The following is an 18,525-nucleotide window of genomic DNA, read 5'->3' on the forward strand; positions in this document are numbered from 1 at the left end:
AGCCCCGGCCGTGCCGAGAGCCGCCACCCCGCGCGCCTCTCCGGGGGGCCCCCGAGCAGCCGCCCCCCCCCGCGCCGGGACCGGGGAGGGGGGCATGGGCAGGGCGAGCGGCTCCAGCCGGCAGGGCCGCTGCTAGGAGCCCGGCGGGCATGGGAGAGCGGCGCTAGGGACCCCCCCCCACCCCCGCGCCGCCCGCGTCGCGCAGCTCGGCCCCAGCGCCGCGGCCGCGAGGTGAGCCGGCGGCGGGCGGGAGCTGCCGGGCAGGGCGGGCCGCGGGGGAGGGAAGGAGGGAGCGCGGCCCGCGCTACAGCCGCCTCCCCACCGCTTTGTCCTTCCAGGCCCCGCCGCCGCCGCCCAGGAGCAGGGAGGCCGAGAGAGGGGAGCAGCGGGCGGCGCCCGGCCGCCGCAGCCCGCCATGGCCCACTCGCCCGTGGCGGTGCAAGTGCCCGGCATGCAGGTGAGCTCCGCGCGCCGCGCGGGCCCCAAAATGGAGGCGACGGGCCCGGGCTCGGCCCCGGCTCCGGAAGCGGCGCTCGCGGCCCTCACCGGGCGGAGGCCGCCGCTGGGGCGCGGGGTCCGGGGGAGCCGCGGGTGGGCGAAGCGGGGCGGGCGGCGCGGCCTGGCCGCGGAGAGGCCTCGTTCGGCGGCCTAGGGAGGAGCGCGGGCCGGAGCACTCGCCGAGCGAGGGAGGGAGGGAGGGAGGGAGGGAGGGGGGTTCTCTGAGGTAACGGGAGGCCCCGGCGAGGCCCCGCTCCCTCAGCGTGCCCCGGGCGGCCGCGTACCTGCAGCCAGCCCTTCAAAGGCGAAGGGTCTCCCCTCCCTCCCTTCCCCCTTTGTTCATGGCTGGCCGCCCTGCATCCAGGAGCACGTAAGGGCTTCTAAAACTGATTAAAGGCGAAATGAAGTTAATCGCAGGGTGCGTGGGTGTGCTGTAAATGACATATCAGGCTCGCTGGCAAGCGTACGTCCTGCAGGACTTCCCCACCAACATGCGCTTGGCGCTGGGCCTGTAGCGCGGCGTCGCCGGGGACCTTGCGATTAATGGAAAGGTGGTAAACGCGAGGTCCGGTGGCGTGATACGGCAGAGCGGCCAGCTTGCTGTGGGGCGGCCGTCCTTTCCCAGAATCTTACGCCTCTCTTCGGCTGCGAATGAGACCTGGCGTCGTTTCTGTATGTTTGTGGTATCTGCTTAGGAGACAAGCAAGCTCGTACGTTACTGGCTTTCGTAGGAAAGGTGGATGAATATCTCTGACTCTTCGTTTTTAGTCCGCTGGACAATCTAATGCAAGTTTGGTCAGAGATCTTTATCAAACATGAGCTGAGGACCAAACTAATTTCAGTGTTGATTTTCGCTTGTCAGACACTGGCAGCCCAGTCAGTGTTTTGAGCTTTCTCTTAACTTCTGGGGTAGTCGTGCCTGTGTAATATTGGAGCTTTTTTCAGTTCAAATAACATAGAAGCCTTTATGATAAATCTCTGTGTATGTGAGACACGTACAGGAAAGAGTTCAGGAGGTTTCAGAATAGAAAGTTAAAACTTCTCTTGGGCGCAGGTATCTTCATCACTTTTAGAAAGCATAGAATTGATGTATATACAGTATTTTTATATTAATTTAGGCCAGTTACAATACCAAGGTTTGGTTTACCTTTCTCATTTCTAATAATTTGCAGGCTTTCTGAAATCAGTTAAATTTTGGTCATCCACTGACTTTCTGTTGGTATAAGAGGACATAAACCACATTTCTCAGCCTCCTTGTTCCATTAATATGTCAGGGTTACCTTTGTATTGGTACATCGTAAAGAAATTTTTTGATAAAAGCTTTAGAGGCTTTAGCCTGAGCTGCTTTATTTATATTCTCTGGGTTTTTTAGTGTGTTTGTATTTGGGAGACTTCTATTTCAAAATCCAAGTTTCTCAGTTTCTTATTTTTATATCTGCTTAATATATTGCTGTCCTATTTTCCATAGCTGCCCTGTCATCACAGAAGGACCTTGAAATTATTTAAGGCCCTGTTTCCCATTGTTATACCAATAAACTTTATGTAATAGCATACTTAGTTCCACTAGTGTTGTTGTTAGTTTAACCCAGACCCCTTAACATATATCTGTATGTTTAAAGCATGTTTTTTTAAACTGCTAGATATGTACAGCTGCATAGAATTAAAACACATTTTTCCCTTGGTGAGTTTTTTTAATGAAGGCTATTACACAAGTTCTGAAAGTCTTAGAATACAAAGAAGTAGAACTTAGTACAAAATTATTCTGCTTGCTCTTTTTTTAGAAGAGTCATGATATTTTTGTTTGTTTGGTAATTAAAAAAAAACCAACCAAACAAAAACCTGTTCTGGAAGAGTGTGGTAGTCTGAGCTATAAGGGTTGCTTCATTTGGTTTTTTAACCTATTTGAACTATTCAGTCAGGATCATCCAGGTGATGATGATAAAAGCCTCCCTGCTGCTGCTCAGTGTTAAAGTAGATGCATGGTGATAGACTGAAGGAGGAATAAACAGGTGGTTCTGTGGTGGAAGAAGATGTAATAGTTACATTAAAACTATTACTGTTGGAAAGTGCCTGTAATGTCAAACCCCTTGTTTTGTAGTCTGTGTTGAAGGAAGCATTTTATTGAATATAACAGTTGGAAACTGAATTTGCCAGAGAATGTGTTACAGGTTTGAAGTTTTCAGTTTTACTGTAATCTTATACTTTCCCTCCCGTTTCATTATACAAAAAAAAGTATAGAAAAAAAATCCAGAAATAATGTATTATATAATTGCCATATGCCAAAAAAAGACTTTGACAGTTTATCACCAAAGTATAACAGAAGCTTTTTTGACTGTTTTAAGATCCTTCATCTTATGAAGAGTCAGGTTCCCTTTAAAAAAAATCCAAACATGGAAAATTACAGAAAGTCACATAGAGTTATTTTGGTGAACTTGGAGTCTGGCTTTCAGTACCCTGGCAACAATGGAAGACCTAGAGGTAGTATTATCTGTTGCCCTTATGAGTAGTTACAGAACCATTTGTTTATGTAGTGGTTGCGTTCTGTTTAACCTGTCTTGTGTCCCTAACAAAACCAAATTTTATACCTAACAATTCTTGCCTGTGCAAACAACTTCCTAAACACGTTCATTTTCCTCACTCCTTTGGAAAGGCTCCACTTGATCCAATTGTATGATGTTAACTTACCCAGCAGCCAAACTTCTAAGCCCATTCAATAAAATCGGAGTACTCGGTGAATGTGTAAAATGAGTGCTCTGAAGCTGAGCATGATACCCCAAATTATGGCATTTCACACAGAATCCAAGATGAGAGGGAAAAATGAAAGGTTGATGGAGCTATGTGAGCACGATTAAGGTGTCCTGGTTACATGAAGCACAGTTTGCAATGAGTTTCAATGTCAGGTTGGAGTTTTTATTCAGTAATGTCACTGTAACTTTGTTCCTTGGGATAAAAATATTCAAACTAGTTCTTAGTCTGGAATGCTTTAGTTCTTAGTCTGGAATACTTTGAGATTTCACAGTGAGAAACTTGGCCACTGGCACTATCTTCAAGGAATCCTGCTGAACTTATACATAGCATTTCTGGATATGGCTTGTAAGAGAGATGTTAGAGCCTATCTGTGTCTTTTACCAACCCAGGGCCTGTACTGAAAACGGAGCTGGAGTGAAGGTGTTGGACCCCTTATTAGTAGTCCTACACTACTGCTTTTCTCTTGCCCAGCAGGCAGGATGCATGGTTCAGAGGGTTATGTTTGTTTCATGTGATCAGAAAGTTTAAAGCATGTCAGTCATTTCAGATTGATGCGTTTCTGATGAACTTATGTTATTGGCAGCCTCTCATACGGTACTCCAAAACTTCTTTACAAATAAAAGAGGCTGGAAACTGCTAACTTACAAGTGAGTAACAATTAACCTTTCTAAGGTGGACAGTGAGAAATTTCTTTTGTCTGTCAGCATCCTAAATTTCCAAACTACTCTGTAAACTTCAGCAATGGAGCATCACTCAAGTAATAAATGCCTTTTTTAGCTGGTAGAGTTTTTATGTATAAACTTTCCCTTTTCCTATTCTGATTTGTTGTGCAAAATCTTAAGTCTGTGAAACATTAATTCAGTAACTGATGGAAATGTTGATTCTTCTCATTTGTGTTTCTTCTTGTCAGTATGTGTGTCTGTGGAACCTGGTTTGGGGCTTTATTTCTCTTTATCTCTGCTGTCGTACTCATCTAAATACTTTTTGTTTCCTTTCTCATGGCTTTGTTGATATCTCCTGATCCTGTATGGCAGTAGTCGTGAGTGCAGCCAGAAAGGTTATTTAGACCTGATCTCCATCTGGTTTTATTGGCATTCAGGCTATCTTGCAATAAAGAGCCTAACTTCCTCTAAAAGCAGAGCAGCCAGAAGCATGTGGCGTGTCAGCCAGTGTACTCTGATTCACAGTTGAAGGATTGCTTGATTAAATACAAACTTGGATGTAAAGGTGAGCTTTGCTCTCTGCACTGCAAGTTAACAGACTGGCTGTAGGGCGCTGCTCGCTGAACAACCTGAGCGTGGCAGCTGAAGAGTCCTCTTCCTGCAGGATGCTCAAAGGTAGATCAGTTAATGTCTAGTTATTGGATGGGTATAGAAAGATTAAAGGAGAGGTAGCATTTAATTTTGGAAATGGTCTTTTTTGTAGACCTAGAAAAAAAATACGTTTTCTCTTAAATTAGTGCACCTGTAGAAATGGGCTCTTTATGTGTGGTGCCTAAAGCTAGTCTGGAAGTGTGTCAGTTTTCTAATAAACCTTATGCATTGTAGATACAAGAGTGTGACTTGTGTTAAGAGCAAGGTGTCTATTACTGTCAAATACTTAAATGTTTAGAGGGTGGGCATTAGAGGAACTTAAACCTTTGAAAAAAGATCTATTCAAGGATCTGTTAATTTATTCCTCTCCTAGGAACTGAGCTGTATCCAGATGCTTCTACAGTGAGTTTGAAAAGGCTTTAAACTTTTATTATTTAGAGATATGACTTACTTAAAGGAAACTGGAAAGTCTAGCACTTGCAGGACAGCAGGAGACTTCCACAGTGCCTAGAAAACAGGGTTTTCTTAGGATTAAGCTAGGATGGACTCCAGTGTTTTGGTGATGAATACCTTGTCCAATTTCAGTTCCTTGATTTGTACTTTGAGCCACAGTGCAGGCAGACTGCAGGAAGATGGTTATTTTAAGACCTGTGGAGAACATGCCTCTTTGCTGCTTGAAGCAGATATCCATTAAAATATTTGTGGAATTCAACACTGCGGTTGTTCCTTTCCTGGTCAGGCTTGATGTACAAGCTGTATCACATCTAATAGTAGTCTGCTAACTCAGCTCAGGCTTTATTAGCCGAACTTGGTTCTTCCATCTTGTGCATTGTGATAAGTTACCATGATGACAAAGAAAAGTAGGGCTCAGTCATACTTGTACAGTCTTACCGTTATCAAAGGAGGAGGATAGAGTGAGCTCTGGGAAGTGTTTGATACATGGGAGCTGTGTAGGTATAATCAGCTGGAATTCAGCAGATGCTTTTATCAGGCTTAGAAGAAAAAATCCACAGCAGTCTTTTACTAGTATTTTTTGTGCAGATTTTACAGTTTTATACATGCATTAAGAGCACTGACCTGGAATTCAGAGGCAAATCTGCTGAAGCTGCAGAGAGCACATAAAACAAACTCGACCCATCTCACCTTAATGTCTCTGCTGTTCTGTACCGTCATATACTGTCAGTTTTGGGAAGAGGATAATTTTCCCCGAAAGGTAAAAACATTACATCTGAAACCAGACTTTTAACTTTTAAAAATATATAATTGTTACTTGATTCTGTAGTGGGCTTTTTTCTGTTGAATTTAACATTGAAAAGATTCACAATGGCTGTTTTTGAACTCCAGTGTCTGAGCTTTACAAGTCCTGATTAAAGTTTTATTTTTCTTTTCTCCTTTTCCTCAAAAAGGAGAATGTATAGCAAGTAATAGCTCAGTAACGTATTGCAATTTGTTGTTAAAAAATGAAACAAAATTTTTTATTTAGATGCTTATTTTGAGGGGAGGATTGTTTCTATATAGTAACTTTGTGGCACACCATGAAGAGTCTGTATGACCAAATGTGCCTCTGCAGCAGTATTTGTCGTAGGAGATCTATGAAACATCTTAGTGAAGATAGGCAAGCGTGCTAGCCTCGGTTTTCATTGTTTTCCGTGTCCTGAAAATACAGTTTTCAGTCCTCTCCAAAAGTGAAAGGATGAATTTTAAACCTGTTAGTAGAAGTGCCACTTGTTTGCTCTTTGGTGATTGCCTTCAGATTTAAGAAAGAGTCATGAACTCTGAAAAGTGATAAGAGACTATTGTTTTGTCTTTCATTTATTCTTAGGGACTGAATCTAATAATTGACAGAAGAGTTCAGGGATGGGTTTTGGGGGGATGGGGTTGGAGATGAACAGTTGGTTTTGAAATTCTTTTGTAACAAATAATTTTCTAGCTTGATGTAATTAGTGGCTACCTGTATGTTGTCTTTGAATAACGAGTTGGTGAGGTATCTATCATGTCAAGAGTCACTGTTCCAAATTCTGCTATTTCTTTCTAACTTACAATAATTGAAAATCAAATTTCTTCATAATACTGCCTCACCAGTTTTTACTCTATTTAAAGAACTGTCATTTGTTCTTTAAATTTAAACTTCTAGCATTTCTTCTAGAAAAGTCTGTTCTGCTCATTAGGCAAGGATCACTGAGTACACTCCTTAGCTCTGAAGGAGAAACTTAAATCTCATGGGAAGGGTGCCCATCTAGTGATATTCACTGAAATCCATTCTGCCAGAGGAATTGCTAGCCAAATAAATACGGCAAAAAGAACTCAATCAGAGAAACTATTAAAAGGACTGACAAGGTAACAGTAGCTGGCCAGTCTCATTCTTCCTCATATCTTGTGCATGTAGTTTTGCAGAGATAGGTTATGTTGATCAGGTCTGTAGCTTGGGAAAGAGCATGGCTTCAGCTTAGATCTTTCTTTATGAAGAAAGCTCTGAAGAACTGTGTAGTTGACTCTTAGAAGCGTGAAGCCAAGTTTGTCTTGCCAAAATCTGGATTTGAATGATCTTGATTGAAGCAGCGTATCTGGAAGAAGCTTTGTGGTGTGATATGTCTTGGTTCTGCATGAATTCTATATGCATCGATGAAGGAGAACCAGGAATGAGAAATGTTAGTTACCTGCAGGTTTCACGCTTGAGCTGTGGAAGGCGGAGTCTGAGAGCCCAGGGTGGCTTCACTGTTTTCATGAGCAAGAAGTAAAGAACCATGTGTTCAGTCCCGAAGAACATGGGTTGCTTTTCTGTTTCCTCCCTGCTCCCCAGTCTTTTGCAGGCTTTCCTTTCAACTGGGTACTGTTATATGTTCTGAATATTTGAATAGTGTTGACTGGGGGGGGGGGGGGGGGGGGGGAATCAGAGGGTGTCTATGCCTTGCTAGATGTCGAGTTGTATTTCAGTGCAGGCTTCTGTGTTGGGAGCTGAATGCAGAGTAATAAAAACACTGTACAGCCTGAAATGACCATGAGTGTTGTAAAGTGCCTAAATATAAAACACTGAATGAAAAAGATTGCATTTCTACTGATGTAAATCAATTAAAAACATATAGAGAGTTATGAGGGGAGCAAGAAGATGATCTTGCTGTTGATCTCTCTCACCTAGGAAGATGTCATCTGGCAACCGGTCATAGCAAGAACATTTTTACATTCCTGCACAGCTTTATTCTAGCCTAGTTGGCAAGAAGAATCTGAATTTTTTTTCAGGGTGTTTCTCTTCCTCCCCTCCTCCTTCCCCCTCACCCTTTATGTAATGAGATGCTTTGCCATGCTATGAATGAGCTGCAAAGTAATTGAAAAAGGAGTTTCCTGAAACGGGCAGGTTGGTTCTGGCAGGGTAGGCTTCTTGCTTCCTTTGTAGCTCATTTTGGAGTTGTATTTCTGGTATTTCATTGTGTGCTTCTTGTAGCTTCAGGTCCAGTAGGATTGATAGGATCAAGGGCCAGTATTCAAGAGGAGAGTACAGCTTTCAAGCTTGTGGTCATCCAGCCTTGGGGAGAACACAGAAATCCAGGATTCTAGTAGACTGGAGTGTTTGCCTTCCTTTCTCAAAATGGTCCCTACCAAAGCTAAAGGAATGGTATGATACCCTCTAACGGTGTGTTCCCACTTGGGTTTCACTCCAGGCGGTGATTATGCCTGGAGACTTATCTGTGGTAAATAAACTTGTGGCCTGCTCTTTAACCCACATTGTGTTTTGGAGCCATCCTTTTTCAGCTAGTGTTTTTCTGCCTCGCTTTAATTTTATTTAGCCTGAAAATAAGTAATGACTACTTCAGGGGAGAGATTTAACAAAGATACTTACGTGTGTGTTAAACTTGAGGTCTTGTTACTGCTTTCTAGTTTATGAACTGGCAAGTTAAAAAGCTGGATTTTGTTGTTATTTTCATTCTGGCTGGATTATAGTATGAGCTTAATCTCATTTACAGGGAGAAAATCTGTGTATCAAGTTCTAACTTGCACAGAAAAAAATGCTAAAATGGCTTCTAAGATAGAGCAGTGAGGAGGCCTGTAAAATTAATGTAGCAGTTGCCATTAAGCTGTAGGTACCGAACCTCTAAATATTAGGAAATGGTCCAAATGCTGTAATGGTATAGTTTATTGCTGGCAGAGTTTTGACATAGTTGTCCCTTTAAATGGGTGTGGCAAAAAAATTGTTTACTGATAAGCAGACTGCTTGCTGAAAGGAAAGGCATAGTGCTAAAAGCAGGCTGCAGCCCATAAATGGTTATTTTTCCATATTCCTAGTAGATGTGGCTTTTGTAATCTCTCTGCCGATTAGGTTTTTCAAAGCGGTTCATAAAATGGAGAGATTACAAATGTTCTTAAGCAGTGAGAAATTGCAGTAGTTCTTTATCTTCTGACTTACAATTCAGGTGTACAGGCAGTTAGTTCATTGAGGTGGGTTAATTACCCATTCAGCAGTCACTTGTCCTGCACTGTTCAACAGAGGAGATTACATTTGTTTTGAAAGATCAACTTGTTGAACTCTAATAAATGCAGAACAGAGTTTGAACACTTTGGGATACCAGAACCTGTTGATTTCTTGAACTGACTTCTGTCTCCATCTAAGGATGTCCATCTTTCTAGCTATAGAGTGTTCAGCCACTTAGGTCTTTTGCAAATCATAGTAAAGACCTAGCCAAATAATTTGTGTCCCCTTCCCTCCTTAATTCCTCTGACTCTTTTGGTAGGTCATGTTCCTCAGAGATGTGAGCAGACTGAAGGATATGCAACTGTATGCAGTGGCTTGAGGATTTTTTTTAAAAGATACTAGGTGGTTAAAAGGTATTGATCTATAGAATGGAAGCTAAGTGGGACTCAATTTGAAATGTAAGGATATTCAGAGAAGCTGAAGTTACAGAGAAGCTCACTGGCATGAGAAATTTCTCTTTGTGTTTCCTTTCCTCAATGCAGAATACCCTTCATAAATAAATGGTGTAAATTTTTTTAATTGCCTGTGTCAAAGAACTAATCTTTGGGAGATGTGTTGTTATTCTTTCTTTTTGCTTATTTATGCTGTTTACTAAACTTCTTCATGTTCTGTTACCAAAGTGAAAGAATGGCTAAGAATAGAGGAAGTGAGTTTGGTGGTTTCCATTTTCAGCACAACATACAATTGACAGCTTGCATCTGCCACAGGTCAGAGAGGGTTTGAAGGTGAAGGTGGTTCTTTCCTTAAAAATCTGACAATGGGTGGGGTTGAATGCTGATTTTAAAGTTTTGATAGTCATATGCAGCTCGCCTTATGTCTGACTTGATGAAAACAAAGCCACATGGGTTTTTTGCTTGCTTATTTTTGCTTTTGTTTTATATTGAAGTTCTCCAGGTTCTCACTAAAAATGGCAATGAGTCTTGGCCTTGTCAGATAAGGGAGATGTTTCATAAAGGGTGTAACAGAGGTCAAGTCCCATTTAAGGATAGCAAAGCTCAGATGTAGTTTTTGCTACCTACCATGTAGAAAAGCTTGATAATGTAAAAGTTTGATACTTTATAAAATCAAATTGTTTTGTTGCTAAAATAGTTTTTCTTCTTCAGTATGTATTATACAGTTCCAGTAAATATAATTAAATATCTACTATCCTGAATACTTGAGTCTTGAACAGGACTGTAGGGTAGCATCGGAGTTTAGGGTAGCATCGGAGTTTAGTTACATGCAAAAGTCACTGAGAAGCAAGAGTGTGTGTACAAGATTCAGAAAACAGATGTTTACAGGTTCCACCCTTGTTTTGAATGTCTGCAGGTTCATTTTTTTTCCCATTCTTTATAAGTAATAATGGATCTGCACTTGTGCCTTCATTAACTTCAAACTATTTAAATTTTTATGTATATACACACACACGTGCCTATGGCACTGCTTGTGTGAGTAACTTTTATTGTAATAGGATTTTAAAATAAAATTGGTGGGGGAAGGTGGGGAGGAGCTCCAGGAATTAAAATGCATCACTACTTGTGATGGCTTCATTGTAAAGTAGTAAAATGTTCCTTATGCAGGTAAAATATGGAAATATATATAATTTTTGTGAATATATATTGTTATATAATACAATATGCATGGTATATAATTAATGTGTGTGTATATAATTTCTGAAACTACATGCAGATAGTGTATGGAAAGATATTCAACTAAGAAGAATGTGTCTGTTGATTAAGACTTTACTCTAAGAAGTGCCGTAGCCTATCAGGTTTACCAATCTTATTCCTCCTCAATTTTGATTTTTTGGGGGTCTGAACAGAAGAAAAACTTAAAGGTACTTTATTATCTGGGAATTGGTAAAAGTCTATGAATGGACTGGTTACCTATGATTTCAATGTCTTCAACCCAGATGCAGTATTTTGTATGAGTCAGATAAATGCTAAGAATAGATTAAATGTCTTAACTTTTAATCCGTTTTTATTGACTTTCAAGTGTCTTTTTTACTCATTGTTTTTCAGGCATTCGTTCTTAAGACAATAAAAGGTATCTTGGAAATTTTACAGATAATAAACTAGGCCTCATAATTGCTATTTAATTTTATTGTTAGCCATAATGCAGACAGTGGGACTTAAGAGAAATGGTGCAGCGCATGCTGGCTTCAGCAACAAAGTTGGCATGCATTTCTGATCTGGCATTTTAATGCTAATGTAACTGTGAGGCTGCACAACAAATTAATTACTGGGGTTGGAGGGTGGTGGGGGATGTGTGTTTGGTTTGGTTTTGTTTTAAATGTTGTGTCATAACATAACCTCATTCTTTTCCTCAACCTTTCTGTAAGACAGCCTTTTCATTACAGTTTACCTTTGACTTCTTCCTGGCTGTGAAGATCAGGTTTTTGTTTTAGTGAGCAGTTGCTTGAAATGATGGTCTTTTAAACACACGGGTAATTCTGATGGCTTCCGAAGATACCAGTATGTGTTAGGGTGCCATTGTAGTGGATACTCAAAAAACATATGAGTAGACATGCTAGTCTTCCCTTACCAACCTTTTATAAAATCTTTTGAGCTAATTATTGCATCTTTATCTAATGTGTATTTGAGTAATGTCTCCCAATGTAGGTGAGCTAGTCTGTAGTACTGTTACAATTTTAAGGGAACTTCTGTTCCAAATAAAGCCTGGGAGATACTTGAAAATCGAGATAGTATAACAGAGTTTCTTAGTCAGGTTTTAGAAATACTATTAAGGTAACAGGATATATGTTCTTACATTGACAGACTACTTGGAGGAAATCTGACAAGACTGTGTTAAATTATTTGCTTTGGGAGACTTTGAGAGGATCCTGGTTTTGATTTTGTTAGATACAAGGTATTAGTTCAGCCTCTGCCCAAGATTCTTTGAAGCTTTGTTTTTTCATCCAGTTGTACCTTAATGAAAGTACCCTTTAATAAAATTCATTAATGAACCTTCTTAGAAGACCTCTTACTGTAAAAACTGTCCTGCACTGACAGAATCTGAAGCAGTCTAACATTGTTTCTTCTAATTTGGTGTATGTCATTGGATATCTGCATAATCTGGGAAATTAGACACTCAGTGTGGTTTAACTTTGTTTCAAAGGAAGAATGCAGAATTTGGAGAACAGATAAGTGAAAGGGTCAGAGGTGGAAAGGTGAGTCAGCCGGTCAGTCTTGTAGCAAAATGCAGCCAGGACATTGCTGCATAGCTGTGTTTATCGGGGGGGGGGGGAGCCTATATAAGCTGTATTGGCAGAATACTTGATGCATGCAACTGCTGCAGGTATACCACCAAAAATTATGCTATAGTGTTTTTTATTTGGGGTTTCTGAGCAGGTCATTGGACTAGATGACCTCCTGAGGTCCCTTCCAAGCCAAATTATGCAACGATCTTGTGACTCTGTATGTGTACATATGTGTGTATAAACACATACAGTAATGGCACATGGTTGTATAAGAGAGGAGGATAGATTTTACTGAACACTAGCACAAGCTGTATAGTTGTGCTGGACTGGTGAAATGGTGGACTTCCTAAGCTATGCAGAGGGCTTGTATTGTCACGCTCATGCTGGTACTGTTACTCATGCTGGCAAGATTGAAGTTGGCATGTGAATGTGCCTGTGCTTGTCATACTTGTTGCTGCTTTTGTCTGTGGAAACGGGCTAGGGAGGGGAACAGCAATAGATTCGCTTCCTGATTTGTCCACTTACAGGTGTTATCTTCGGAAAAGCGATGATGGAGTCCATACACTTTCTGTTGTATTGTTACTGCGTGTTGCCCAACAGACATGACTCCCCATAGAAACCAGTATTTATTTATTAAAAAAAACCCAAACAACCAAAACAATTATTTGTGCAGGCAACTTTCAAAGCTTCTAAACCTTTTTCCTGTTCAATGACAGATCTCTGAAAAATCAGGGAATAACAATTGGTTGTTTTGCTCAGGAGTGTTAATAGTGTTAGAAATCTTAATTTCTACCATATTAGAAACTTAGCTGGCAGCTGTGCTGCAAAAATTTATTGGTATATATTGGGGGGGGGGGCGGCAGCAGCGTGTATACACACAAACACACTTTTATTTATATAAAATATATCTCCATCCTTTTCTATACCAGGAGAAGGAGGATAGGCATTACTGCATCATATAAATTTACCTTTGTTTAAGAAGTAGTCTTTTAAAATGTTGGGGTTTGGGGTTTTTTTAATTAGTTGTAGAAATACATTCCTGTAAAACAATAGTCTGAAAGACAAGGAAATTAAGAAAGGTAAAAGCAAATCTGTTTCAAAATGCAGTCTTTGTTCTAAGGCCATGTTTTAAGTTATGTAGTGTTCTAAGTTTGAAGCCTGTCCAAAGGACATTATCTCAATATTAGCCATAGTTGGTCAGAAATATTTGCCCTTATCCTGGAGTGTCCTACAGTCCCTTGTCAGCCTTGGTGAATAACAGAAGCTGTAAAGCTGACTTTGCTTGCTGTGAGAGGATTTTCTCAGAATAGAAAGATGTGACTCTTCCCTCTAGTAGTCCCGCACGGTTTGTTCTCCTTTGATGCCTCTCTGTTCCACCTCTCCTTCCCAAGGATGTACATGGAGTTCTGCGGTGTCAGGAAGTCCAGCCGTGCCCAATCTCTCCCTGTACTCCAGCACTCCCACCTAATGGCATTAGGAGTTGCTGGAAGTTAAAATAGCCTTTAAAGCTCTGATTCACCTGAAGTAGCTTGGGGAAGAGAGTTTGGAGGCCTGGCTTGTTTTGTTGATGACTATTAAGTGGGTGTATAGGATTGAGTGATGTGCATTTCCACTGAGGAGCCCAGAGGAATTTTCTGCTTAAGGTTTTTCCCCAAGCAAAACCCAAGTGTTGCCCTTTGAGTTCATCAAACGTTTGTGAAGGGTTGGATTAGCTGACTATGTCTGTGATTAAATTGCTTTTCTTCTATCTGTCTGGAACTGTTTTAACAGGTTTCATCTCAAATCAACAATAGCTATTGGTTAGTATGAATGATTCCTGGAATCCCAGGCTCCCAGTGTGTCTCAAAATGAAGCTAGTTTTTGTGAAGATGAGTATTTTGGGGTTAATGAAAAGTTTTGCCAATCCTCCCTCAACTCTGTTGTTTCTTGGGTGTGTGTGTCTTTGTTATTGTAAATGGAGAACTGTCAGTTAATTATTCCTTATTGCAACTAATGTAGTTCAGGAGCACGTTAGAGTGCTAGCTAAATGACAGTTCCGGCAGCTCAACTAGCAGCAGGGAAAGGCTGGGTGGCAGTTGCTGCTGCTTTTGCCACACCTGTTCGTAAAATAACTTTTTGAAACACAACTGAAAATAGACTTTAAATTAAGATTTTTTTTTTTGTTAATTATTTTTAAATTTTTTTCAGGCTTATTGATGGAAAGATGGCAGGTCTTGATGCAGTAGTGTGTGGTGTATGGCAATGTGGCTATCTTTGGGCAGTTTGAAGATTTAGTGGTGGTGGTTATTGGGTTGTGGGGTTTTGTTGGTTTGGGGGTTGTTTTTTTGTCTGGCTAAAAGGTTTATGAGCACCCAAAGCTTTCAGTCATTTTTTTGTCCCATTATAATAATATTAGTTGTCCCACATTTCAGACCAAGTAGTACTTTTCATTTGCTTTGATTATGTATTTGTTCGTCTTTTAGGTCTTTCACTGGATCTATCAACAGAAGGAAAAAACAAAATTTTTTTCTTAATTATTTCTTTGAAGGTGGGGGGTTTGGTTTTTTTGGTGGGGGTTTTGGGGGTTTTTGGGGTTCTTTTTTTTTAATGGAGCAGAGTAGCAATGAGCTCATAGACAAAGGGAAAATTCCTCATTCTTCTTGCTTTAATGTGCTGCTCAGGAACAGCAGTGTGTCTTGTATATTTGCAAAACCTAAAAATCTAACTCCACAGATCAGCATGAATCTGCCATACTACTTCATGTTCCTTCTTCTTGTGATAATGCAAATGACAGCTTGGTATATATGAGCAGTGAACTGATTCCGCTGAAAATAAACCTGACAAATCATATGGTTAACTCTCAGCTAAATCTGTTTCCTGATTCATCTCACCATATTGTGGAATAAATTCTGGTTCTGGTAGAAGGGAAGAAGCGACAATAAGGGCCCAGTAAGGAAATGAAACTGTCCATTTTGGACTAGGTTATAGTAGTAATGTGGTTTGTTTTTTTTTTTTTCCCCACTAAAGATTTTTGCATCCATTTGCAAGAACACCAGTGTAAAGATGTTTTCTGGAGTTTCATGTTGATACTTGAGTATTTTGTTATGTAGGGTAGTCTGTACCTGGGGTTGAATGTCTGCTTTTGCCAAAACTGTCACTTCTTTTGCTGGTTCTGAGTTTTGGAGTGCGAGAAAGATTTAAGCAAAGCATCTCTTTCATATTTTCAAATGTTGCTATTGAATCAGAGGGCCTTTTTGGGCAGATGTTTCTTGATCAAAGAGTGATATGTGCAATGAGTTGCCCAGTTCTGACAGCAGTAATATGTTTAATTCTGTTGCTCTGCAAAGCACGGGCTGTTCTCTTAACACGTCTGTCTTACCTCCTAAAAACACTTTTCTGTAAACTTTCTTACTATGGTCTGAAGTTTTCATGTTCTTAAACTGTGGAGCAAGTTGTCTGTATCCTTCAGAAGTCACTGCTGTGGTTTTTGGATACACAACGTTCTCTAAGCAGCCATGTAGCATGCTTTATCTTGAAGGGAAAATGAGAACTTGTTTCCTTTTTGTTTCCCTCGTGACTACTTGAATGGAGCTGAGAAATCTAAAATATTTGTATAATAATCAGTCTGCTGATCTTAAGAGTACTTGATCAACAGAGATTCCAAGCCAGGTGTCCTCAGCAGTGCTATGCTGCCTGGTGCTCTGCTCCCCTTTTTAAGGTGTGCTTGGGTGATACCAGCCACTTCTGATCAGTACCCCAGTTTCAGTAGTCTGCTCCAGCCTTCTTATTCCTTCTTTGAACATATTTCAGCCACTTTTGCTCTACTTTCTGTCAGCACTTTTAGCTGTCCTGAAGACGCCTGATCTTGCTGGATCTCAGAATCTGCCGGTGAATACTGAGTAGTGCAATCTTCCCACAAAAGGCTCCACACTGTATTACTTAATAGGATGCTTTGTCTGCCCAAGGCTGTTGGCCAGGTAGAAAGCCCAGCCTTTTCTGCCTGGGTGATGGATGACGTTAGTGCTTCTGTGCCAGTAATTGTATTCCCCAGTATTCTGAATTACTGAAGAGATAGGATTAATATTAAGAACAGCTCTATTCTTTCATTTTAAAGGGTTGTTTTGTGGGGAAGTGAAATGAGGTTTGTACCTGACACCCTCTCTGGTGAGGCTCATTTACCTTTGACATAATTCCATAATGTATGTTCAGTAACTAATAGCTGAATTAGAAGTTAGTGTGCAGGAAATAAATTTATCTGATGCCAAGCCTTCTAGTGATGATAAATCTGGATTACCTGCTTCTTGGGAAGTAATGAGGGCTGATAACTTGGAAGTAAATTAACTCACTCATGTATCCCCCCCCGCCCCTTCTTTTTTTTCTTCTTTCTAGAACCATAGAGCAGACCCAGAAGAACTGTTCACAAAACTGGAACGCATTGGGAAAGGCTCCTTTGGTGAAGTCTTTAAAGGAATTGATAATCGGACACAGCAAGTGGTTGCTATAAAAATCATAGACCTTGAGGAAGCAGAAGATGAAATAGAAGATATACAGCAAGAGATAACTGTTTTAAGTCAGTGTGATAGTCCCTATGTAACAAAATACTATGGATCATATTTAAAGGTAATGTATAGTATGGCATAAAGATTTGCCAGCACCAGGTTGTTTTGAATGCCGCTAGGAAAAAATTCCAAAACTGAGCAAGAGTTATCAGGCCAACTTGACCGTTTTTTTAGTAGGTTTTTGTTTTTCTTTGAACAGAGCTTTTCACTTGGTTTTGCTCCTTTTGCTGCTTGCTCTTTGAGGCTGGAATTTGCACAAAATGTCTAGAGAATGAACAGAGTTGATAGGGGATTCCTCTTACCATCACTATTGCTTTTGGACCTTGGTTTTCTCTCCTCCCTCCACAATTGCTAGCACAATTTTGTGGCCTTTCTGGGAAAGAAAAAAGTAACTTCGCAGCTATAGAAACAATAACCTTTGTCTGATATGGAAAGAAACGCTGCACCATGTAGAGATGTGTTGGTAATTACGCAGCATAGTAGGCCTGAGACAAAGTAAAATTGACATTAGCAGAGTTATGTAACCACTGTGTGAAATGTTGTCTAAGGCATAATTTAAAAACAAACAAACAAAAATAAAAACCTACAGAAATCCAAAATGTTGAGTAAGTCTTTTCAACTTGCAAAACTGTCCACGTATAATCACCTTAAATACCGCTCAAATGATCTGCAGTGCATACATGTTTTAGATGATTTTTAAAAAAATTAAAACCATTTTAATAAAAGCTAAAGTGTTAACCATGGTTAGAGCTGTCTTAAATGTCTGGGGTTTTTTTGTTTGCTTGTGTTTGGGGTTTTTTTTGTTGAGCTTTTTTGTTTGGTTTGTTTGCTTGGGTTTGGTTTTTTTGTTGGGTTTTGGGGGTTTGTGTGGGGTTGTTTTGTTTTGGTTTTTTCCCCTCTTAAGGTATAGTGTTTTTTTGACATTTTTCTAAAGGCAGATCTCTGAGAAACGTTCCTGTGTCACACTTGTGCTGTATCTTTAGTGATACTATAAAGTATTTGCAGAATTTATTTAGTAGTGTTCTTTTTAGATTGGGCTTTTTTCCTCTTTAAATTGCCAAAGTATTCCATTTTTCATATTTAATGTTCAGTGGGCAATTTAATTTTCTGTACTCCAAATGCTAAATCCTCATTTTGACCAAGCTAAGACAGCTATGGTGGCTTTGCTATTTACTTAGTTCCTCAGTATTCTGTGGGTTCTTCATGCTGAAGTGAACATGCAAGTTGTCACTGATGTCCCATCTTTCCTTCTCTTTACTGGCCTCAGTCAGTGGAATTTTTGTTTTGCTTTTTATTAAGTGATAGAGCTCTGAGATGTAGTAGAATTTACTTTCCCGCATCATAGTATATTAGAACAGGCTGGTTCTTCTCAAGATAACTTTGAATTCAGCTAGCAATATTCCCCTGGAGCAGTGTACAAATGGTACTGCCGATCCAGACATGATCAGTCTTTTTTACAGTCCTTTATTTTCTGTGATGAACTAAGTCCTAAATACTATTCTCCTGGGTATCCATCATTTTAACTTTGTGTTGTAAAAGCCCAATTGTTTGCCCTGAAGTACAAACAGGTCAAGGTAAATCTTGGAAAGTGTTTTTGCTTGGAAGTGGTTTTGCTTGGAAGAGTGTTTTGTTAAACTTCAGAATTAAACAGTGATTTCAGCAGCTGTAAATGGGGAAATGAAACCTTGATTTGGTGGGGGTTTGTTTTGTTTGGGGGGTTTTTTTTTTTAGGGGTTGTGGGTGGGAAAAGCTTTATAGGTGAGTCATGGACTGAATAGGGAAAGA

General features: G+C 40.4%; 1 protein-coding gene across 2 annotated transcripts in view; it reads left to right on the forward strand.

The window, feature by feature from the left end:
- Nucleotides 1-213: 213 nt before the first annotated feature.
- Nucleotides 214-18,525, forward strand: part of STK26 (serine/threonine kinase 26) — a 33,207-nt gene continuing 14,895 nt past the window's right edge. The window contains exons 1-3 of one of the 2 annotated variants that reach the window (XM_052813436.1): nt 214-231; nt 339-457; nt 16,571-16,801. In XM_052813436.1, the coding sequence (XP_052669396.1) occupies nt 416-457; nt 16,571-16,801 (273 nt within the window). In that variant the 5' untranslated portion in view covers nt 214-231; nt 339-415. Of the gene's footprint in view, nt 232-263; nt 458-16,570; nt 16,802-18,525 lie in introns of those variants that run through there. The other variant, XR_008239082.1, reaches the window with a different exon arrangement.

Source organism: Harpia harpyja, chromosome 18 (genome assembly GCF_026419915.1).
Source record: "Harpia harpyja isolate bHarHar1 chromosome 18, bHarHar1 primary haplotype, whole genome shotgun sequence".
Lineage (NCBI taxonomy): Eukaryota > Metazoa > Chordata > Aves > Accipitriformes > Accipitridae > Harpia > Harpia harpyja.